The sequence below is a fragment of the Ovis canadensis genome, chromosome 1 (assembly GCF_042477335.2).
Source record: "Ovis canadensis isolate MfBH-ARS-UI-01 breed Bighorn chromosome 1, ARS-UI_OviCan_v2, whole genome shotgun sequence".
NCBI lineage: Eukaryota > Metazoa > Chordata > Mammalia > Artiodactyla > Bovidae > Ovis > Ovis canadensis.
In genome coordinates this window covers 93,960,664-93,986,333 of record NC_091245.1, presented here as the reverse complement: position 1 = coordinate 93,986,333, position 25,670 = coordinate 93,960,664, and the positions used below count along the sequence as shown (strand labels likewise).

At 42.3% G+C, this 25,670-nt stretch overlaps 1 protein-coding gene across 2 annotated transcripts in view; it reads right to left on the bottom strand.

Annotated features, from left to right (window-relative positions):
- Window positions 1–25,670, bottom strand: part of SLC22A15 (solute carrier family 22 member 15) — a 96,861-nt gene that overhangs the window by 34,817 nt on the left and 36,374 nt on the right. The window contains exons 3-6 of one of the 2 annotated variants that reach the window (XM_069601497.1): window positions 12,685–12,771; window positions 12,259–12,391; window positions 11,468–11,632; window positions 2,327–2,456 (exon numbers count right to left, since the gene is read on the bottom strand). In XM_069601497.1, coding sequence (XP_069457598.1) covers window positions 2,327–2,456; window positions 11,468–11,632; window positions 12,259–12,391; window positions 12,685–12,771 — 515 coding nt within the window. The remainder of the gene's footprint in view (window positions 1–2,326; window positions 2,457–11,467; window positions 11,633–12,258; window positions 12,392–12,684; window positions 12,772–25,670) is intronic. The other variant, XM_069601490.1, reaches the window with a different exon arrangement.

Here is a 25,670-nt window from a genome sequence, read left to right as displayed (position 1 = left end):
TAACACTGAGGCCTCTGCTTGAAAATGTCCTGTGAATTTCTTTCAAGTTGGAAAATCTTTTTAAATTAAGGGGGCACTGATTTCTAAAATAAAACTGTTCTAATTCAAGTATTGTGAAAATGAGGAATTTTTGAGCTAAGTAACAAGATCTCTAGTAAAACAAACAAGGTATGTCTCTAAAATGACATGACTGTTTCTGATGTTGCTGACAGTTAATGAAGGCTAATTCTAAAGGTTTTTGTGCTAACATCTGTCCAATGGACAGGAGGCATCTGGTCTATGGAAGGGCCCAGGGCTTTGGTGCTGGGAAATGCAGCTGAGCAAAGAGCCGGGGCTGTTCAGAGCTTGCTTTATAGAGGTTAGGCTCCGTGTGAGGCAGAAATAAGGGACCACTGGAAGGGCGCCAGGAAGGTACTGCAGAATTTAGACAAAAAAGTGAATGATTGGGTATCCGACCATGAAAAGCTTGGAGCGGGTGGCTTTTAAGCAAACTGGGAAGGCTACTAATAAATAAGAGAAATGGCGAGAAGGGCACTGAAGGAGCTGGCCATAGCACTGAGTAGGAGGCACCGGGGCAGACCAGCCTAAGGTGTAAACTGGAACAGTGAGCAGCTTAGTATGCTGACGGGAACACAAGATGGGATAGGAGAGAAACTGGAGGCTGACTGCAGCAAGCCTTACTTTCCAGGCTTGATGGAATACACATATAGTGTGATTTTATGTGCTTTCTTCAGTTTCCCATTTTTCATGACCCGAATTAATCTCCAATCAAGTCAAAGTCCCCACCGAGTACTAAGTGGTAACAAACAGAATATACATTCTGAAAACTAAAAGAATGCCTTGGATCAACCAGTGAAGTCACCCTACTATTGAAGGAGGGATGAGAACCAGCCTGGATTAAGAAGTACACCTGTGTGCTCACTCACTCAGTCGTGTCTGACTCTTTGTGACCCCATGGTCTCTGCCTCTCCTGCATTGGCAGGCAGATTCTTTACCAACTGTGCCACCTGGAAAGCTCTAAGAAGGAGGCAGTTTATTACATATTTAAAAAGAAAATTCATTTATTTACTATCAATAAGAATGCTTATAATTCAAGGAATCCTTTTTTTTCCCCCCAAATTTACAATATATAGCTTAATAAAATATGGCTAGTTTTCCTTTCTAATAAAATTATCTCACTCTAGTTCACATAACTGAATGCATTTCATAAATTTTACCTTTCTAATATAGTTTGGGGCCTTCCCTGGAGGCTCAGTGGTAAAGAATCTGTCTGCTAAGCAGGAGACATGGGTTCAATCCCTGGGTAGGGAAGATTCCCTGGAGAAGGAAATGGCAACCCACTCTGGCATTCTTGCCTGGGAAATCCCATGGACAGAGAAACCTGGTGGGCTACAGTCCATGAGGTCGCAAAAGAATCAGATATGACTTAGACATCAATAAATATAGGTTAACTATTTCTACTATATTCACTTTTGCACTTAACAATTCTCTTAATTTCAAAGAGAGAATGAAAACAGATTTCAGCTCAATCCCCACCAAATCTCAATAAGTAAAACTTATATAAAGAATTACTAAATCGAATTGCTACCTCAATGAAAATTCTATTACAGGTATCTCACTGTACAGCGCAGAAGAAAGCTGGCACCACTGGCTGAAAATTTTATTTATCCCAAAGATTTTGATGTTTTGGATTAAAGGTCTGATATCTAAGGGGAGAAAACCTTTCATAAGCACAGTAAAACTTCTGGAGAAACAGGCCTAAGTTGGTGGCTCATTTTACAGCCTTAAGCGGAGCATGGCATGTTATCTTGCCTTAAGAAGGGCATCACCCTTGTACTGCTTTGAATCCATGCACTCTAAGGATTTCTCCCATATCTGAGCATCTTCCCATGTCCACCTGTAGAGGCCCTGAGATGACAGTCATCTGTGGAATGAGGAGGTATCACTATATATTCAATATGCATAGACTGGTCTATAATATCATACTTCGGTCACACCCCTAGCATGGGATCTAATCCAGTCTGAAGATTTTTAAGCCTAAGACATTAGGTTAAAAAAGAAACTAGTACCCTCCCTTGAGAATTTGAAGGTTAAAATGCAGAGGTTGAGAGGTTACTTTAAACAAGGGATACCTGCATTCTGAATTAATTAAGCATCTCTCTTCCCAGGAGCTGCCAAGCATTGGAGCGCTTGCGGAATTTAGTTCTTCACCAAAGTCAGTTCAGGCAAACTCCTGAAAAGGAATAACGCTGCTCATTGACCCGCATCCTCTTAAGACATTCCTTCTGCTTATTAAATTAAAAGTCTAAGAGGAAAAACTACTTACAAAGATAAGAGAAAGACCACTGTTCCCTGCAGGTTAACCAGTATGGCTAGGGTCCTCCAGGAACGGATGAAGTATCCCAACAGGGCATATTGGGCGATGCCGACTGCGAAGAAGAGGCCACCAATTGACCCTAATTCAGGAAAAGAGGCTTGTTACTTGAGAAAGAACCATCTGCAACCCCATTTCCAACCCAGGTCACGGAACCAATCCTTTCTTTCTGAGATGTCAGCAGAAAGAAAAACCTACACAGATATCATCGAAGATCAGATGATAAGACCAGAAGAGAGGCCAGGAAATCAGTGGGAAAGAAAGAAGGACAGATGAAAAATACAAACCACATGTGGTCACGATAAATTTTAAGAGCTGGCCAAGTGCTTTCTGCATTGATGTTGCACTGACATCTGCCTGAACTTGTGGCTAAGGCTTGGAAACATTACTTGCTGCGTGGTGGGAGGTTTTAGGTCATGAGACTATGGCAGTGGTGGGACTGCATCTCCATCACAGCAGCTGTCCCTGAAATCCTTATCTTGAATCGCAGCCTATTCCCCAGTTCTCCATACTGTCCTTCCCCATTTATCACCACCAGATACCTGACATTATACATTTGTTTCGTGTCTTTCTCTTCCAAGTAGAATGTAAGTTCCACAAAGCATGAATTTTTGTCAGCACACTGACAGGTAAAATATCAACCACAGGGTTGTTAAGGATCTTATGATTTTTGAAATAAATAACAAGTGAGCACAAACCCACTGTGCTGCCCAGTATACTTGCAGATTCTGTACCTCTGACATGCTTTCTATAACTGCTACGATTAGTAGTAAAGTACACCTATCACTATTTATTTATATAATAGCTACTATTTGTTGAGTATTAGGCTGTGGAGGACCCTGGTAGGCTGCAGTCCATGGGGTCTCGAAGAGTCGGACACGACTGAGCAACTTCATTTTTACTTTTCACTTTCATGCATTGGAGAAGGAAATGGCAACCCACTCCAGTGTTCTTGCCTGGAGAATCCCAGGGACGGGGGAGCCTGGTGGACTGCCGTCTACAGGGTCACACAGAGTCAGACATGACTGAAGCGACTTAGCAGCAGCAGCAGCTTAGCAGCAGACTTTATCAACATTGTCCTATAAAGCCGGTACCACTATTAGCTATCTACAGACGGAGGAAATAGCTCAGAGAAAGTTAGGTGCTGCAGTCTAAGACCTGGGGCTGCATGTGGCCCAGCCAGGAGGTGCTGTCCCCCGGTCTGACTGGACAGCCTGCACTCGGTACCGTTCCTGTCCCCTGTCACTATTCTAGGGAAAGGCGGGCTCCTATGGGCATCCCACAGCAACACAACTTTGTTACAGGAATTTTCTACAACAATCCTGCAAGACAAACATTTCTCTTATTCTTGTCCACAGATTATCAATCTATAACAAAACACAATGACTTGTTTGCTGTCTGCCCTAGTGAGGAAAAAGGGGATGCAGAAGGGAAGGCTAATGTGACAGTCAGTTCAGCATGAACAGAAAACCAGTCAGGGCATTCGGTCTGTTAAGTAAGGGAATGGGATTTCCATTCCCTGTGATTTCCCTAGAAACTTAGATAATCAATAGCTATTACAGATTCATTACAGTGCACCAAATAGCACCTGGTTTCCAAGAACAAGGCTTTCTGTCACTGCTCAGAACAGTTCCGAGTACTCGGTATCCACTGACAACAACGTGGGCAAGAAGACAAAGGACCACAGGACGGGACCACTTCAGCAGGACCAAGTTCAGACCCCAGTTCTTCTACACTGCCATATGACTTAGGGAAAATCCCTAAATATCTGAGTCTCTGTTTTCTCATAAATGAAAGAGAAATAATAACACAAACCTCAAAAAGTATAGTCATTAGTTTCAAATGAAATAATGCATGATGTACAAATGTTAGCTATACGGTCCTACTGTAAAAAGGGTATAGCCTTTTTAACGTTTTAGCCTATTAACGTCCCCAAAAATGCCATCTGGAAGCCTCCCCTGGTGAGTGTCTGTTATAAAATATTACCTACTTAGCACTTCTTTCTAACTCCAAGAATCCTTTCCTTTTTTTTTTTTTTTTGGAAAGATGACCTTCCCATATTTCATCCCTGTGGTTCAAGGGGGAGATGTCAATCGTGGTTCCCCCATGGTGACCCCAGCTGGGACAATCAGAGTTCCTACCAGTATTTCAGGATTTTCAAATACTGAACTTGGCAGTGAAACCAATGACCTGCTGGGCCTCATCCCTGACTGAGCAGGGGAAGTTTCTCAGAGACGACGGGAAACAGAAATGAGACACATCTAACTTCCTTGTTCTAAGCATTGCCAAGGCCTGGCTCTTCTTGGTTTGAGTGCGTTAACTAAGTGATTCCCCTTTGTATCTAAGCTCATCACAGTTGAATCTCTATCACAGAAAGCGATATCTCTATCAGCTGGATATGGTAAACAGCAGGAAAGGATTCAAAGGTTCCAGTTTCATGACTTAAATACCATGATGACATGGCTATAGATAGAAGTCCCAGAAAAGGATGTAGATTTTAGGTGAAAGAAGGCAATATCTTTAATTTGAGGGGTCAACAGATACCTAGCCAGAAGTTGCACACATATGCCCGGAAATGACAACAGGAATAAGGTGAGGAGATAAAGATGTGGTAAGGCTCTAGGCTATTTGGTTAAAAATTTTAATTAAAAAAAAATGAACATTTCAAATCACCACTTCTGCATTTTGTAGCTCTGGAATGCCATAGGTGGTTTTGTAGCTGTTTATGGGCCTATCCAGGTGGCACACTGGTAAAGAATCTGCCTGCCAATGCAAGAGACTCAGGAGACTTGGGTTCCATCCCTGGGTGGGGAAGATCTCCTGGAGGAGGAAATGGCAACCCACTCCTGTTTTCTTGCCTGGGAAATCCCATGGACAGAGGAGCCTGGCAGAGTCCGTGGGGTCACAAAGAGTCAGACATAACTGAGCACGCACACATGCACCCATGGTCTTTGGTTATTTACATCTATTTTTCTGATTTCTTTTCTGCTTATTTTTAACTAATTTCAAGTCTGCAACCCCTGGTCAGTTTGCACTAGCAAAAGTCAAATTTCAGCAGGTGAGAAGATAATGTACAGTGATGACTTCATTTTTATAAGCAGCACCAACGGTCCATTCAGCTTTCAAGCAGAAGGCCGTGAAGCCCCCTTGATCCCTTCTTCTCTTGCCTTCTCTGCTGATTCTTTAGCAGGTCACCACGCACGCACTTTCCTCCTCTTTCAAAACATCTGCGGATTCTACAGGGGTAACCACACCAGCCTCCTGAATGGCCCCTCAGTTTCTACTCTTCCTCCTCTACGATCCAGCCTGCATACACCTACCAGAGCGATCTTTCTGTATGTAAGGTTCTATGGCTCCTCTCTTTAATTCAGTCACTGGCAACTCACTGTATTTTTAGTTAAAACAAAAAACAACCCTAATTTGGCCCATCACGCACCCTACAACACTCAGCCCCTCCAGCCTGATCTCAGCCCAGCCTCCTCCTGCCTTTTCCACACTGCATCTTTTCAGGTGCTTAGAGCAGCTCATTCCTGCCCTCAGGGGCCTGTTCCTGCCACTCCATGCGACTGGAATGTTTGCTCAGAAAACCACACCCCCTAGGTCTTCCGCATCCTTCACATCTTTGATTAAATACCTACATCAAAGTTTTCTCTAACTTTCCTATTTAATGTAACTGTCTCCTGCACTTACTGCATACTCTATTATCCTGTTTAATTTTCTTCACTGCACTTAAAGTTTTCAGAAATTACTTCACATTGGTTATGCCTCTCCTGACTAAAACATAAGTTCCATAAGAGCAAGGACCTTCCCCCACCCAGGCCTGGCGTGTTCACTCTTATATCCCAAGTGTCTGTCTATAAAAGTAGCATCTGGATAGCATTAACAAGTATACCCACCACGTGTAAAACAGAGAGCTGGTGGGAGGCTGCTATATAGCACAGGGAGCTCAACTGGGTGCTCTGTGATGACCTAGAGAGCTGGGATGGGGGGGATATACGTACACATACAGCTGATTCAGTTGTATAACAGAAACTAACACAACATCGTAAAGCAATTATATTCCAATAAAAAAATAATAAATGGAAAAGGCCAACTTAAGAGATTTGGATTGACATATACATGCTACAATATATAAAACAGATAAGGACCTACTGAATAGCACAGGGAAGTTTACTCAGTACTCTGTAATGGCCTATATGGGAAAAGAACCTAAAAAAGGAGTGGATATATGAATATATATAACTGATCGACTTTGCTATCCACCTAAAACTAACACAACATTGTAAATCAACAATATTCCCATGAAAAGTTTTTTAAAAAGCAATGTGTCTGGTACATGGCAAGGTCTGTTTAATAAATGAATGTTGCAGAAGAGATATGCAAAGGAGAAGCTCTGGAAGGACACACAGCAATCTGTTTACAGTTGTGGTCTTTGGATGAGCAGGACTATATGTGTTCTTTATGTTTCACTTCTATACGTTTCTTGATTTTTGTTTTTACAATGAACATCAATAACTTTTGTTATAAGGTATTTATATAAGAAAATTAAAAACAAATATATTAATGTGACATTTTTCATAGCTTTAGTATTTTACTTTTTCTACTCTCAAAAATTTTCAATCAATTTTACTTATTCTTGTTAAGCACTACACTGCAACTGGTTAAAAAATGGATGTTTTCAGTTTGCACTTATACTTTGTTATATGTACTTTATATAGTACTTTATTCATACTGCAAATATTATTTGTAATCATGCATAATTTTTCAAAACAATTTTTTTTTTACCGCTAAACAATCAGGGTGCTGTGCCATGCTAAGGCACTTTAGTAGTGTCCAACTCTTTGCAACCCATGGACTGTAGAGCCTGCCACGCTCCTCTGTCCATGGGATTCCTCCAATCAATCCCCTCCTGTGAATTATTTAGGTTTTTTCCCTCAATTCCTTTCAGCTCTGAGCATACTGGATGTTATAGGAGTACATAAAGTCGTGCTGGAGAGCAACATGGATGGACCTAGACAGTGTCACACTGACTGAAGTCAGATAGAAGAGAAATATCATATGACATCCCTTACATGTGGAATCTAAAAAGAAATGATACAAATGTACTTACTTACAGAACATAAAGAGATTCACAGACTTACAGAACAAATGTGTGACTGCTGTGGGGGAAGGGATAGTTAGGGAGTTTGGGATGGACGAGTACACACTGCTACATTTAACACAGAAAACCAACAAGGATGTACCCTATAGCATATGGAAAGCTGCTCAATGTTATGCTGCAGCCTGGATGGGAGAGGAGTTTGGGGGAGAACAGATACATGCATATGTATGGCTGAGACTCTTCGCTGTTCTCTTGAAATTATCACAACATTGTTCATCAGCTATACTTCAAAACAAAATAAAAAGGTTTTATTTTTTTAATTGTACTGGAAAGAAAGGTCAAGGACAAAACTTCGGGGGAAGACTGCTCATGGAGGAGGGAAGGAGGAAACTCCTCACAGAAGAGTTTTAGGAGCAGCAGAAACTTATTTCTGTCCTGGGTGCAGGTCAAGTGCACTGGCCTTCTAGGAACTCTCTCAAGCTCCTTCTGAATTTCACATTGAATTTGGCAACCATCTGGTACCACTGCTGCAGTTTTTTTCCCCTTTTTCCCTTTGCTATAGAAATTTTAATAGTCTTACTTTAACTCAGCCTCAAGGACAAGGACGGAACGTGAAAGCACTTTAACAGAGATCTTTTCACTGGCTTCAGGAAACTGGAAAGGGAGCAAGAGACCAAGAGGTCTTCCTTTTTGCTGAGGGTAGGCAATGGGACAGGAACTATCCTAGAGAACTTGGTAGGGTGGGGGAAGTATATATGTTTTGTAAGAAAGCATCTTCTTCATGGAACAACTAGAGTCAAATGTGAATATTTTAATAGACAAATGTGCCAGGAAGATGAAAAACATGTACTCATGGTGCTTTGTATGAGCAAGATTTTGGACTCAGGGAAACCAAAACCCCAGGAGAGGGTGCTTGTGTGTCTTCCCCTGGATAATGTGAGTGGTCATGAATACCATCATCACTCATTTCTGGCAAAGTCCCAGCAAGTCTGAACCCACTACTTGCAAAAATGACTTTAACAGTCTCAATGCAAACTGAAGACTCAAAGATGTTTTCTCACTGATCCTAACTTAGGATTTGGGCTAGGGAAAAAAAAAAAAAAAAGCCCACCTCTAATGGCTTTTCTGAAAGCTAATATAGACAAAGTGAATTATGAAGCATGATGTGTAAGAAGCAGGCAAGAAGCCTGTCCTGCAAGGATGGAGCTGGTGTCTCCTCCTCCCAGTCTAGTTCTAACTTGTTCAACCCTCTGTGTCCTTCAGCTTGGACAGCAGTTCGGTGGACATAATACAGCAGAGCTTATTTTGCCTCTGTCTTCCAATTCAATACATCAGCCTTTACTAACTCCGAAGACAAGACCAGTGACAAAAAAGGGCCAAGCAACTAGTATTCATATGAGGTGACCCATGACAACACCCTCATGGCAGAAAGCAAAGAAGAACTAAAGCACCGCTTGATGAAGGTAAAAGAGGAGAGTGGAAAAGCTGGCCTAAAACTAAACATTCAAAAAACTAAGATCATGGGATCCAGTCCGATCAGTTCATGGCAGATAAATGGGGAAACAATGGAAACAGTGACAGCTTTTATTTTGGGGGCTCCAAAATCACTGAGGACGGTGACTGCAGCCATGAAATTAAGAGACGATTGCTTCTTGGAAGAAAGGCTATGACAAGCCAGACAGCATATTAAAAGGCAGAGACATTACTTTGCCAACAAAGGTCTATATAGTCAAAGCTATGATTTTTCTAGTAGTCATGTACGGATGTGAGAGCTGGATCATAAAGAAGGCTGAGTGCTGAAGAACTGATGCTTTTGAACTGTGGTGTTGGAGAAGACTCTTGAGAGTCCCTTGGACTGCAGGGAGATCCAACCAGTCAGTTCTGAAGGAAATCCACCCTGAATATTAGTTGGAAGGACTGATGGTGAAGCTGAAGCTCTAATACTTTGGCCACCTGATGTGAAGAGCCAACTCATTAGAAAAGATCCTGATACTGGGAAAGACTGAAGGCAGGAGAAGGGGGTGACAGATGATGAGATGCTTGGATGGCATCACAGACTCAAAGGACATGAGTTTGAGCAAGCTCTGGGAGATGGTGAAGGACAGGGAAGCCTGGCGTGCTGCGGTCCATAGGATCACAAGAGTCGGACGTGACTGAGTGACTGAACAACAATAAATGGAAGATACAGAGGGGAGTCCTCAGGGAAAAGTGGGATGACATGGGCCTGGCATCATCCAGGCCCTGACCGTCATGTTAGTTAGTTAGTTAAGTCGCTCAGTCATGTCTGACTCTTTGCGACCCCATGGACTGTAGCCCACCAGGCTCCTCCGTCCATGGGATTCTCCAGGCAAGAATACTGGAGTGGGTTGCCATTTCCTTCTCCAGGGGATCTTCCCGACCCAGGGATCGAACCCAGGTCTCCCGTATTAGAGGCAGACGCTTTAACCTCTGAGCCACCAGGGAAGCCCTGGTCTGTCATGAGCTGTGTGAAACAGGCACACAACCTCTCCTTTCGTTCGGGGGAACACACTGACTGGAGCCACCCACTCCGGCCAGGCACCAGCAGCCATCTGCAGTGTTCTATGACAGGAGGTCCTAGTAAGGAACATAGAACTAACAAGCCACCACCAACCAAGAGAGTTTGGGAAGGGTCAAAAGGAGACACCTTGTGTCCGACCGCCTCCCAGAATTCTTCTCACTGGCATCCGTCTTGGCTAAGCAACACCTGTGCCACCAGGAGGCGCCCTGAGTCAGAACGACCGGCCAAAGACCACCCGGAAACTAATCCCATCACCATGACACCGAGACTGCGGGCCTCGTGGTAGCGCAGCTCTCCGGGTTCCCTTGCGGCTGCTCTCCGCCCAGGCGCCCTTCCCAGTTAAGTCTCTTGCTTTGTCAGCACGTGTGTCTCCTCCGACAATTCACTTCTGAGTGTTAGACAAGAGCCCATGCTCGGGTTCCAGAAGGGCTCCCCTTCCTGCAACATCTTCAGTGGTGAAGTGTCCTCATTTGTAAAATGAAGGTAGAAGTTCTTAACTTGTAGGTTCTGGGAATATTAGAGGCATTGGCCAGATGCGGAGCTTGGTTCCTGGTACATAACAGATGCTCAGCAAATGGTAGCTGGCACTCTATCAGCTACATGCTCATGCAGACTCATCTCTACAGTTGCACAATCAACTTGCTCCCCTAATAGTACAAGAGCATCTATAGTGCTCAATAACGTTTAAATGAATGGAAAGCAAAACAAAGTTCTTCACTGCAAACCTATAGTTCACAAAGTAGAATCTTAGTGCAATCGCCCTCCCAAGACATGAAGTCAGGGATGCTTTTAAAAATCATTGACACTTCTCGAAAACATAATGGGATGGTTGAAAGTAATACAGAACATGGCCTCCATCTGGAAACTTAAACATCACTAAAGAAATACTAGAAGAGTACTACCTGCTGATTTGAAGAGAACAGTAAAAAGGCCTATGAGACAAAGATTTAATAAAGTACAATACCAAGGCACTGAGAAAGGAGTTTCTAGTATTTCCTCTGCACTATTTTTCACTTTATGGTAAAAAAAGCAATTAACAAATACCTTCAGGCAATCTGAGTATAGGGACAAGGTCACCATCTGTAGGCCCCAGGGGAGACTACCAATAGGCGAATAAAATAAAATGACTAATGACTCATTCAAGGCCACACAGAACTGAGGAAAGGAAATCTAGGGATTTCCCTGGCAGTCTCATGATGAAGACTGTGCTTCCAAGACAGGGAATGCAGGTTGGATCCCTGCTCAGGGAACTAAGAGCCCATATGGTGAAAAAAAAAAAAAGAAAAGAAAGAAAGAAAGAAACCCAAAAAAAAAAAAAAAAAAAAGCAAATCTAGTATTTGGATAGAGCACCTCAAGTCTAGATGCATTTTTAGACACGAGGGCTAAGCTGGTTCCTGCAAAGTTCTCTGGAGCCACTCCCCATCTCCAAGTCGGCCTAGATTGAAGCAGTACCTGCGAGTGCCCAGTAGGCGGTGCCCACACATTCGTTCAGCAGGACAAAGGCCACTAGCGACATCCCTCCATTCATCATGCCCACCAGGAAGCGAGTTATTGCAAAGAACTCATATGAAGGGGAAAAGCCATTTGCAATAGCAAACAAGATGTCAAGAGCAAAACCTAGAAAGAGAAGAACAGTATGCAATAAACCAGAGACAACACACACTTGATGAATGTAATATATGCGTTAATTTGTGAAGATAAATCTTTGTGAACTTAGATTTTCTAAGCTATGGTTTGTTTCTAAATCAGTTTCTCTTAAAGATTATCAAGAAAAACTGAGGTTTTCTTTGTTACAAGTTGATTTCTGTCCTCATGCGCAGTTTTCAACTATTCCCAATAACACTGAAAATTGAAAATTCCTAGTTCGTACTCAGCTTGACCAGTGAACTATGCTGAGTCCTGTGGAGCTCATCTGAAATGAATCAACACACAAGATACAAGGAAATGGATCTAGCAAACCGCCTCAATCTTTGTTCCCCTTAGAAACATGGCATGAATTAGAATCCACGGATTGCAGAAGGCACCACTAGCAAATGCTTATAATGCAAATACCTGGCTTTCCCCAGGTATGCTTTAAAATGCTTGGCCAGAAGCACTTGACCTCTCACCAGTGAAATAAAAATCAGTTCTGGGTCCATACAGCAATTCCCTGAGAAACTTAAGAAAATGGTCTCCTTACTATTTCTCTGGGAAACTTAGGAAAATAACTTCTCTTACTCAGTTCATGAACACTAACAGATTACCTGTGAGATAGACTTTCTTCCTTCCGAAGCGATCAGAGAGTTGACCGAAAGTGATAACTCCCACAAACACTCCACTGAAGAAAAAAGAGCTTGCTGCACTCACTTTGTAAGATCTGTTGGCAATTAAAAACCACTAGAGGAAGAAAAAAAACAAAGAGGAGACATTTAAGTCACAGAAAAGATGGATGGATGGAGTTAGCTATTTAAAAAAAGCAAATGTACAACAAAAACTTGTATACTAGAATTTCTCCACTGCATTACCACTGTTAACCAGAATTCAACAGAACATCCATCCAGGACAACACCCAAGGAGATTCTGTCTTCAGAAACCCCAGAAATTGGTATTGTAATGTGCTCCCACAGTAGTCTATAAACATCCTGTGGCAGCACTGAACACAGTACAGTATGCAATAGCTAATTACTTACCCGTCTGTTGACTATGTCCTTCACTCCAAGTCCCTGCATCTCGAGACAGGAAGAGCTGTAAGCCATTTGTGTCTGTCTCTCTGACACCTAGCATAGTATATGACATATATGAGGCCAAAAAGGAACGGTCCTTTTCTCCAATAAATTAATGGGCTTTAAATCCCTTGAGTATTTTCCTTGAAAAATTATATATACAATAACAATATGATTGGGCTTCCCAGGTGGCTCAGTGCTAAAGAATCCTGCAGTGCAGAAGACTTGAGTTTGAGCCCTAGGTCAGAAAGATTCCCCAGAAAGGGAACTGGTAACACACTCTAGTATTCTTACCTGGGAAATCCCATGGGCAGAGGAGACGGACAGAGTCCACAGGGTCGCAAAGAGTCGGACATGACTTCGCAATTAAATAAAAACAAACCATATGATACAGTGATTCCACTTCTGAGTATATATACAAAAGAACTGAGAGCAGGGATTCAGACAGGTATTTGTGTGCTAAGGTTCATAGCAGCATTAGTTACAACACCCAAAAGGTGGAATGAACCCTAATGTCCATTCACAGATGAACAGATAAACAAAATGTGACATATACATCCAATGGAATATTATACAGCCTTAAAAAGGAATGAAATTCTAGCAAGCTACAACATGAATGAACTCTGACTCTATGCTAAGAGAAACAGACAAAAAGAAAAAATATTGTGTGATTGCATTTATGAGTGTGACACTGCAATTTATAATAAGAAATATATATTTGGTTTTCAACCATTGTTCCTGTAACATAGCTCCTGAAGCCCTTGTAATTTCCTATGTAAGAATTACAGGGGTATCTTTTTTTAAAAAAACTTTTCATATGATATTGGGGTAGAGCCAATTAACAATGCTGTGTTAATTTCAAGTGAACAGAGAAGGGACTCAGTCACACATGTACACGTACCTATCCTCCCCTCCCATCCAGGCTGTCACGTAACACTGAGCAGAGTTCCACGTGTTGTACAGTAGGCTCCTGTTGGTTGCCCATTTTAAATATAGCAGTGTGTGCGTGTCCATTCCAAACTCCCTAACTTTTCCCTCAGGGGGTATATTGTTTCTGTAAGATTTATTTTTCCAGTTCCTGAAAAAGCGTCAGAGCAATACAGCTAAAACAGGTGTCTTTTATTATTTATAATAAGCCCCTCTCAATCACACTGAGCTTATTATGTTGATGAGGTGACTTTTGGAAAGCCTCATAGATAGGGGCTGGTTGTCAGGGGAGCCAACCATGTAAAGAGGGTTGGAACTTCCAGCCCCTCCCTCCAGGCCTCTGGGCAGAGGTGAGCTATTGGAGGTTGAATCAACTGCCAATGGCCAAAGGCTTAATCAATCATGCCTTCATAATGAAGCTGCCAAAAAATCCAAAAAGATGTGGTTTGGAGAGCTTCCAGGTCACTGAACTTGTGCTGGTACTGGGAGGGCAGTTGAGCTCTGGGGGCGTGGAAGCTCTGTTCTCTTCCATCCATCTACACCTTGTCCTGTGCACCTCTGCGACCTGGCTGTTCTAGAGTTACAGCTTTTTATAATAAACCAGTAATTTAGTAAATAAAATGTTTGAGTTCTGGGAAATTCCCTAGCAAATTAATCCAACCAAAGGAGGAGGTCAGAGGACCCTTTGATTTACAATCAGCGTATCAAAAGCACAGGAAACAGGCTGAACTTGTGACTGGTGTCTGCAGGGGTCAGCGGGGCAGTCCTGTGGGATGGAACCCTGACCTGTGGGACCTGATGTTAACTCAGGTAGACGGTATCAGACCTGAACCAATCTGTAGTACACCCTGCTGGTACGGCAGAACAGCCTGAGGTGGGAGCCCCACCCTGCCCCCTAACTCCCACCCACACGAATCTGTCGGCAGAAGTGTCTGAAGGGAAGTAGCTGCCAGTAGAGGACACGCTGGAGGAGTGTTTTTCCTTCACCTGGACTAATCAAATCCCCAGAGACAAAGCAGCACCCTGGCTACCAGGGGCTGGGAGAGTGAGGGGCTACCTGTGCGGGATAATGACACAGTTGTTGAGGTGGAGAGCGGTGATGTTTGCACAAGGATGTGAATGTATTTAATGTCCCTGCACTGTACACTTTAAAATGACACACTTTATGCCATGTATGTTTTACCACAATAAAAAATAATCCCTGGAGTACTGTGTATGTTAGTTGTTCAGTCGTGTCTGACTCTTTGTGACCTATAGACTGTAGCCACCCAGGCTCCTCTGTCCATGGGATTTCCCAGAAAAGAATACTGGAGTGGGTTGCCATTTCCTTCTCCAAGGGATCTTCCCAACCCAGGGATTGAATCTGGGTCTCCCGCATTGCAGGCAGATTCTTTACCGTTAGGGAAACTTATAAGCTCAAAGAGAAAGTAATCACCTTCTACTTAAAATGCCATTATCTTTAGACCTAGTTAGTGACGTCCACTCCAGTACTTTTGTCTGGAAAATCCCATGGATGGAGGGGCCTGGTGGGCTGCAGTCCATGGGGTCATGAAGAGTCAGACACGACTGAGCGACTTCACTTTCACTTTTCACTTTCATGCATTGGAGAAGGAAATGGCACCCCACTCCAGTGTTCCTGCCTGGAGAATCCCAGGGACTGGGGAGCCTGGTGGGCTGCCGTCTATGGGGTTGCACAGAGTCAGACACGACTGAAGCGACGCAGCAGCAGCAGCAGCAGCAGTGACGTGTTACAGTGACCTTTGCTTACAGAGATGAAAGCCAACTGGTGTCTCAGATGTGACCTCAGAGAACCAAGAGATTGCTCATCTCTCCCCTCCACAGCCCCTTTCCTGGGCTCAGCAAAGACAAATTTAAGAAAGCCCCTTCTTGAAAACTCGCATGGAGACACCCCTTACTTGTCCCTTCTCTATCCATCAAACCACTCCTGTCCCATGCTTTGACAACCAGTTGTTATAGCCCAAAGCACATCTAACTTCTCTCCTTCTCTTGTATTTCCTGCAAGATCAGATGGATAAAGGTCTTGACAAGACATCTTTAGGCAACAACAACACACACAAACATTTAGGCACTGGAAAATAAGCAAGGATGAAGCCCCTCACTAATGCTGTGCTTTACTACTTCTGAGTTCTTCTGTCCTTCACATGCAGTTCTTAACAAGATTAATTAACTATTTTCCTAGCCCTTCATGGATTAGAAATAATAGTCTAGGGTGCTACAGCCCCTAAAAATAGTAATCAGGTAGCTACTGCTCTCAGTGGCAGTCGTAATTTAAATGAGAGAGTGATGGAAGCTCTATGACCAAAAACTGAACTATACTCCAGGTTTTTTCATCCCAGTATTTAATAAGTATTTGATTAGTTTCTACTAAAGGTTAATAAAACTATTCTAAACACTGGGAATACCGATGCAAATGGGCTAGACTTGGTCCCTGCCCTCATGGAGTGTAAGTTCCAGTAGAGTGAGACATTAACCAAGTAAACATACAGGGACAGGCTGGAAGAAAATCTCTTTAAATAAGGTACCCAGGAAGGCTTCTCTGGGGAGGGACATTTGCGACCTGGATGATGAGGAAGTGATCAACACTGAAACGTTGTTTGGGGAACATGAGGATAAGTGCAATGGCCATAAGGTCCTTGAAGACATGTCAGAGTGCCTTTTGCAGGGTGGGATGGAATGAGACCAAAGAGCTGGGCAGGCACCAGGTCATGCAGGCCCTTGAGTCACAGGAAAGAGCTGGGATTTTAGTCCAGTGCAGAGGGAAGACCGTGCATTCCTGGACTTAACGTTTCTAAAGCTCAGCATTCACACTTAAAGAATGCAATACAACACGGAAAGTGGGAGCAGGGAACCTCCTACAATAGTCCAGGAAATGATGTGGGCTTGGATGAAAGCCAGAGTGATGGAATTACATGACTCACATGAATGTGGGAGGGATCTTGAAGGCAGCAGGACTTGTTGATGAATGAGATGTGGAGCGGGGAGGAGAGAAATGGAGAGTGAGGGATTCAACCCAGGTTTTTAACTTTGGCCATTCAGTAGATGCTGGTGACAGTTTTTAAATTTTTTTTTTAATATTGAGGATATATATATTTTTAATTGGAGGACAATTGCTTTACAATGCTGGGTTAGTTTCTACTGTGCCACAATGTGAATCAGCTATAAGTATAGATATATCCCCCTCTCTTGAGCCTCCCTCCACTCCCATCCCACCCCTCTCGGCTGTCACAGAGCACCGAGCTGAGCTCCCTGTGTTACACAGAGCTTCCCACTAGCTGTCTGTGCACACATGGCAGTGGATACACGTCAATGCTACCCTCTCGGTTCGTCCCACCCTCTCCTTCCCCGACTATGTCCACAAGTTTGCTGTCTACGTCTGTATCTCTTTTCCTGTCCTGCAAACAGGTTCATCAGTACCATATATATATGTTAACATACAATATTTGTTTTTCTCTGACTGACTTCACTCTGTATAACAGAGTCTAGGTTTATCCACATCACTATTAAACGACCCAATTCATTTCTTTTATGGCTGAGTAATATTCCATTGTATATATGTGGTGGTGACATTTTGAGGTAGAGGAAGCTGCCAAAGGGTTATCAGGTACATAGTGGGAAAGTAAGAGTTCTGTTTAGACACATTTTGAGGGTGAGATGGAGACTGAGATGCCTATAAAAACATTCATACTGAAATGCTCATCAAGCATTTGCATGTGTCTTGAGCTCAAGGGAGAGGAAATGAGAGCTTATGAGAACAGAGATGAAGGAGGGGGCTCAGGACAGGAGCCCAATACACTTCCACATTTGGTGGCTGAGTAGAAGGGAACTACCACAGAAAACTCACTTCTAGCAGGGGGTCAATGGAGAAGGCAGTGGCAGCCCACTCCAGTACTCTTGCCTGGAGAATTCCAGGCACCGGGGAAGCCTGGTAGGCTGCCATCTATGGCGTCGCACAGAGTCGGACACGACTGAAGCAGCAGCAGTAGAGGGGTAGAGAGAGCAAGAAACAGAGGGCAGGGTGGTGTCACAATCACTACAAGAAGAGATGTGACTGAAGGAGGAAGGGGGTAATCAAGTATATCCAATGTTGCTTTAGAGGTCAAGTTAAGATGAGGACAGAGGTGTGCAGTTATATTTGGAAACAAAATGGACACTTAAAAACCAATTTCAGTAGAGTGCTAATGGCAGCTGGGTTGGAGACGGCTGAAGAACTGGACAAGCTTAAGGAACTGCAGGCAGCAGATGTACACAGAATGGGTTCCGTGAGTTTTGCTGTGAAGAAGAGTAAGGAAACAGGACAGGATTTGGACAGGGAGGTGGGGGTCAGAGATAACTGGTGTATTTTTTGACATGTGTGCGCATTAATGAGAGACAGTAGAGAAGATATCTCTGTAGGAGAGAAGTACTTGGAAAAGCAAGAAGGAAGGGGCTTGAAGGTACCAAGTAGAGAGGGTATGCTCAGTCACGTCTGACTCTTTGTGACCCCACGGACTACAGCCCACTAGGCTCCTCTGTCCGTGGGGTTCTCCAGGCGTGAATACTGGAGTGGGCTGCCATGCCCTCCTCCAGGGGTCATCCAGACCCAGGGACGGAACCCACATCTCTTCACGTCTCCTGCACTGGCAAGCAGGGTCTTTACCACTGGCGCCACCTCAGGAGAAACAAACCTGGAAAAGCAAGAAGGAAGGGTCTTGAATGCACAAAGTAGAGAAGGGACCCTTTCACAGATGTGAGGAACTTCCAGTGCAAAAGGAGGAAGACAGAACGTGGATTCAGAAGCAGGCAGTAAAGGGACCTTGCTGTATTGCTTCAGTTCTTTTTCACTGAAATATCAAGTGAGGGTGACGGTTGAAGGGAGTGTGAGTGGAGGGGGAACTTACAGTTTAAGGAGGAAGAAGACAGGCCCTTCTCAGAAGGGGACATGACCCATTCAAAGGAAATGTCACAGGGCACGGTGAATGCACATTTGAGTTCTGTTCTTACTCACTGTGTGCAGAGAAGGCGCGGAGGAGTCAAGGGGTTTCCCAGAAGTATTACACAGGGAACGAGGCACCAGGAAGTTGTGGGGATTTGAAAAGGAATGTTTATTATAATAACAAAATCTATGCTGAGAAAAGGAAGACATAGGGGGATGATGGGTGGTGAAAGAATGTCCCACCTTCAGGAAATCCCCTACTTCTTTAACTCCTCTGTACTCTCCATTCTTGATCTTACTGAACTCTGTTTGTCCACAGAGGAAATTCACTCACTGAACCAGGTCCTTCTCAACTGGAGGCTGCTTTTCCTTTTTACCCAAGGACCTGAGAAGCAGAGATGCGAGCTGATAACCAAATTCCAAAATTATCAGCTTGTCTGAAGACCACATCATTAGACTGTGCAGCTTTCTGGGGCAGAGAATCTAGCCTGTTTTCAAACAGCCACTCTTCCTTTCTTTCATAGGAAGAGAATGCTTAGCTGGGCATGTGGCTCCCCAGAAGAAAGGCTAAATTTCCCAATCTCCTGATAATTAGGATGGCCACACTATCAAGTTCTGCATAATGAACATAATTGGAAGCATCACGTAGCTGTGTCCAGGAGATGGTCTCAAGAGATGGCTGATCTGTCCTCTGTCCCTTCTTTATTTCTACTAGTCTACTTAAAATGTCTATTTGAAAGCTAGATCTCTAAAAACAAAAGTAGAGTTACCATATTATCCCACAATCCCACTCGTGGGTATATATCTGGAGAAAACCATAATTTGAAAAGACACGTGTACCCCAGCGTTCACTGCAGCACTATTTACAACAGCCAAGACATGGAAGCAACCTAAATGTCCACTGACAGACGAATAAAGGAGATGTGTTATATAAATACAATGGAACATTACTCAACCATAAAAAAGAGTGAAATAATGTCATGTGCATCAACATGGATGGACCCAGAGATATCATACCAAGTGAAGTAAGTCAAACAGAGAAAGACAAATGCCATATGATATCACTTATTTGTGGAATCTGAAAAAAAAAGATACAAATGAACTTATTTACAAAACGGAAATAGATCCACATACATAGAAAACAAACTTATGGTTACCAAAGGGGAAGAAGAAAGCGTTAGTCGCTCAATCGTATACAACTCTTTGCAATTCCATGGATTATAGCCCATCAGGCTCCTCTGTCCATGGGATTTTCCAGGCAAAAATACTGGAGTAGGTTGCCATGCCCTTTTCCAGGGGATGTTTCTGACCCAGGGATAAAACCCGGGTCTCCCACATTGCAGGCAGATTCTTTACTGTTTGAGCTGCCAGGGAAGGGGGAGGGATAAATTAGAAGACGGGATTAACATATATACACTACCATATGTAAAACAGATAACCAACAAGGATCCACTGTATAACACAGGGAATGCTACTCAATATTTTGTTATAACTACATGGGAAAATAATCTAAAAAGATCTTCGCTACCCAGAGATGAAACCCATGTCTCTCATGCCTCCTACATTGGCAGGGGGTTCTTTACCACTAGCACCACCTAGAAAGCCCATATATATGTGTGTATATATAAAACGGAATCACTGTACAGTATTCCTGAAACTAACACAACAGTGTAAATCAACTACAATTAAAAATTAAAAATAAAAAAGGTAATGTGTGTATGCAAAAAAGGAGAAGAAATGAAAGCTGGCACTCTACCTGAGTCCATGATGAAGAGGGTCGCATGTTAGTGATGGTGAAGTCAAAAGCTAAACCCCTGACAACACTGCGGTGGAGAAACACTGCACATTTTTAAGTTCCAGGCAGTCGGGTTAAGAATCCCCTAACCCCCTCATCTGGACCGTGTCATCCTCAACAACAGCATCCCCTCTAAAATCCTGATTATGCGCATTCCAGTCTCAGACCACCATTCCCCAGACTTCCGCCCACTTCCTCCAGTGCCCCTACTTCAAACATTCTTCAGCCTCTTCAAGACCTCTAATTAGCCAAACACTTCAGGAAGCATGGCCTGACCGATCAAAAAAAATTAAGTGATGTTAAGAAACTCTGATTTAAGGATCTGTAAGGAACGAGTAAATACATTTTAAAGCTTCACATAAAATGATTGCAAGTTTTGGAATTTGAAGGAGAAATTCTGTTTTGTGAAAAATTAATTTATTTTGGATGTATGGATAGTTCTGTGGTAGAATTCTCACCTTATAAGGAATGCATAGGGGGACAATTTTCAGGTTGAAAAATGAATCAAATATTAAATATTAGGTTGGTTGATTAGAGAAGAAAGGACTGCATTTGTTACAGAGCTAATCTCTCTTCTCTTACAATGGCCAATAAGAAACAAGTGCAGTCAGGTCTTGTTAACACCATGGAGTTCAAACACGTGCTTTTATGTCTTTCATATGCTCGGTGTTTGTTCTGGTGCTTTCATGCCTTTAAAATCTGGCCTGCAAGTTTAGCTTTGATTATCCTGAACTTCAATTCTGCTGGTCTGTTTATATGGCCAAGAGGTTCAGACTTCCGTTGATCAGTTTTGCGTTTAATCAATAAGGAGAGACCAACATGGCTGCCAACCACATTTACAGAACTTCTCAAACTCATCAAAAAGGCTGTAATACTAACCTTCTAGCCACTGGACAGCTATCAGATTGGATGGCAGTTTTAGGAAGACATGGCCCAAGGGATGTTTCACCAGCAAATTTCAAATTCTAATTCTCAGGCTGCTAGTTCTAATTGTCAAAGTAATTTCTAGTAATTTTTCTTCAGGTCAATGACGGCTGGACTACTGCATCTTCCTACATCTCTGGGAAACAGTTAGGAACCAACAGAAAAATTGAAAAGCACTGCCAGATTTTTTTAAAGCAAATTAGAGAAAGTGACAACTGGAACCTGGGAAATCCCACTGACAAATCTAGGTGAACTAGGGGTGGCTGACTCAGGAATGCCAACTCAAGCGCTTAGGACGACTTGTAAACTTGTGTAGTTTTCCTCATTCCCTGTCCCCTGAACTTACGCAATTTTGGTTTGAATGTTTTGTCCTGTTTTCAATATTAAAAACTTTCCAAATATAGTTTACATGCTTATCCATACCTACTATATAATCTAAAGAGTTTTATTTTGTCAAAGCGCAGACAAAATACACTGGGAGAGTGATCCCCGCAGTATTTGAGAAAATTTATCAGGAGATGACCTACTTTTACAGTTTTATTTATTTGTTTACTTATTTTTGGCCGTGCTGGGTCTCTGCTGCTGCGCAGTCTTTCTCTAGCTATGGAGAGCGGGGGCACTTTTCGGTTGTGATGCGCGGGGTTCTCGTTGTGCTGGCTTCTCTCGTTGCACAGCACAGGCTCTGGCACGCTCAGGCTTCAGCAGCTGCAGCCGTGGGCCCAGCAGTGGCGGCTCCCGGGCTCTAGAGCACAGGCCCAGCAGCTGCGGCACACGGGCTTAGCTGCTCTATGGCACGCAGGATCCTCCCAGATCAGGGACTGAACCCACGTTTCCTACACTGGCAGGTGGATTCTTTACCACTGACCAAAGAGGTCACCCACCAAGTTAGACTAAATTACTAGGTTATTTTCTTGCCCTTTGGTCAATACTTAGTACCAAGGCAAAACCCAAACCAAGGTATCAGAAATTAAGCTATAAAAATCCTAAATATGATGACTGTGACATTCTTGAAAAATGTGTTCTTTATGAGGCTTTAAATTTTAAAAATCATAAATTTATAAGTCATTCAAGCCCTTAATTGGCTAGAGATTATAAGTGATGACTCTCCTCTCATTTTTAATGACAAGCCAAATTCTAAAGCTACAGAATATTCCTTTCTATACTAATTCATTTCAAATTGAAAAATCACTTGCAAATTGAAAAAGCAGGAAATCTACTTTTCTTTTATCATACAGAAAAGGAAGAACGTAAAATTAAGATATTTTCAGTTCATCAGTTTGACCTATTTTTATTTCATAACCAACATCTGTATTTCTGTTCATATGCTTACCACAATCACTATATTGCATTAAGTTAATAATACTGTGTTCTTAAGTTAATAACACTGTATTTTGAAAAAGGACTTAAGGGGCCTGGCATTAAGAGCACTGGTACAATCATTCACTCATCTAAAGAAAGCAGACCTGAGAAAATTGGGCACAACTGGGAATAGGCACCAACAGCAGGTGCCTTGAAAGGAACAAAAATACGGTAAGTATGGGTTTGAGTCCAGGGCCAGGTGGCATGCAAGGCCTTCCAGCTCTCAAAGAGGGTAAAAAGGCAGGTAGACAGACATGAAGAGTTGAGACAGTAACCACTGACTGGGCATTAAGGAAGCATCTGGGAGGTCTTGTGTTTAATATTAGGATTCCTACTGATTAGCGACTGAGAATGGCACCTTTCAAAAAGGGATGAAGTATTAGTGTAAGTCAAGAAAAGCTGAACTATTATTTACATACAGAATGGATAAATAGCAAGGCCCTACTATATACGGCAGCCACAGGCTTCCCTGGTGGCTCAGAAGTTAAAGCGTCTGCCTGCAATGTGGGACACCTGGGTTCGATTCCTGGGTCGGGAAGATTCCCCTGGAGAAGGAAATGGCAACCCACTCCAGTATTCTTGCTTGGAGAATCCCATGGACAGAGGAACCTGGTGGGCTACAGTCCATGGGGTTGCAAAGAGTCGGACACGACTGAGCGACTTCACTTTCACTGTATACAGCACAGGGAACTATATTCAATATCCTGTGAAAAACCATAATGGAAAAGAATATAAAGGGGAATATGTATACTCTCCTTCATTTTGAATCACTCTGCTGTACAGCTGAAATTAACACAACTTTGTAAAACAACTATACTTCAAGAAAATACTTTTTTTTTAAATTACTTTAGCTGCAATTCAAAGAATGGAAGAGTGATAGTAAGCATGGGTATGGAAAGACCTGTCAAGGTCATTGCAGTGGTCCAGGCCAGTCTGGACAAGGTGGAGACCTCAGAGAAGAGAACAGATTCAAGCTGGAAATGCTTACGCTGACTCATCCATGAACAAGTATTATCTGATACCGTTAGCATGAATGAGATCAACCTCAAATTGAATGGAACTAGAGATAAGTTTTAAAGGTGGTAACAAAATATGTTTTAAGAAATTCCCTTGAAATCATCAAACCTTATGCCTTAAGGGACCATCACAAATCACATCAATCGTTTTTTTTGACATGGCAGAAATATAATTTGAAAAAATAAATTATTGCTTTAAAATGGATTGCATGCTTACATAATCCTAAAACAAAATTAATATCTGAGTAATAAAAATATATATCAAAGATATGTCACAGACATACAGATCAATGGAACAGAATGGCAGCCCAGAAATAAATCCACATGTACATGGTCAGGTAATTTACAAAAAAGGAACCAAGAATGTTTGATGGGGAAAGGACAGTCTCTTACATAAACAATATTGAGAAAACCAGATACGAAAGAATGAAACTGGACCTCTATCTTACAACATATACAAAGATTTTTTTTTAAAAAATCAAAACAGATTAAAGACTTGAACATAAGACCTGAAACCATAGAACTCTTAGAAGAAAACAGCATTAATAAGCTCCTGGACATTGATCCTGGTGATAATTTTTTGAATTTGACACCAAAAGCAAAAGTAACCAAAGTAAAAATAAACAAGTTGGACTATATCAAACCAAAAAGCTTCTGCATAGCAAAGGAAACAATCGACAAAATGAAAAGCAGCGCACTGGACAGGAGAAATTATTTGCAAAGCATATACCTGATAAAGGGTTAATACCCAGACTATATAAATAACTCATACAACCTAATAGCAAGACCCCCAAACAATCCAGTCAAAAACTGGGCAGACAATCTGCCAAATTTCCAAAAAAGACAGATAGATAGATGGCCAATAGGTATATTAAAAGGTGCTCAGCATCACTAATCATCAGAGAAATGCAAATCAAAGCCACAATGAGCTATCATCTCATACCTGTTGGAATGGCTGTTATCAAAGGGACAAGAAACACGGGTTGGTGAGGATGTGAAGCAAAGGGAATGCTTATGCACTGCTGGTGGGAATGTAAACTGCTACAGTCACTGTGGAGAACAGTATGGTGGTTCTTCAAAAAATTAAAATCAGAACTACCATAAGACCCAGTAATTCTACTTCTAAGTATTTTTCTGAAGAAAATGAAAACACTAACTAGAAATCCCATGGACAGAGGAGCCTGGCAGGCTACGGTCCGTGGGGTCACAAGAGTCAGACACAACTTAGTGACTAAACCACCACAACTAGAAATGACATCGGCACCCCCATATTCACTGAAGCATTATTTATAATAGCTAAGGTATGGAAACAGCCTAATATTCATCAATAGATGAACAGATAAAGAAAATCTGAGATATATGTGTGTGTGTGTGTGTGTGTGTGTGTATGTGTGAATATTATTTAGTTACAAGAAAGAAGGAAATTCTGCTATTTGCAACAATATGGATGGGACCTGAAGGTGTTATGCTAAGTGAAGTAAGTTAGACAGAGAAAGACAGATAGACAAATACTGTATGATCTCATTTACATGAAGACTCTAAAACAGAAAAAAAGCTCATAGATACAGAGATCAAATTAGTGGTTGCAGAGACAGCAGAGAAGGGAGATACAAAATGGGTGAAGGGAGTCAAAAAGCTCAACCCTCCAGTTATAAAATAGGTAAGTCATGGGACTGTAATATACAGCATGATGTCTATAGTTAATGCTAGACAGCATATTTGAAAGTTGCTGAGAATATATCTTAAAAATTCTCATCACAAGAAACAAACTTTTATAACTATATATGGTAAGGGATGCAAGCTAGACTTATTGTGGTTATCTTTTCACAATATTATTGCACAAATATTGAATCATTACATTGTATACTTGAAACTACTATAATGTTGAAGGTCAATTATACCTCAATTAAAAAAAGATGTATCAAATGGGGGTATGCTGCTTACAACTAGATGATGAGTAACCATCCAACTTTTATATAATATTCTCCTCTAATCTCAA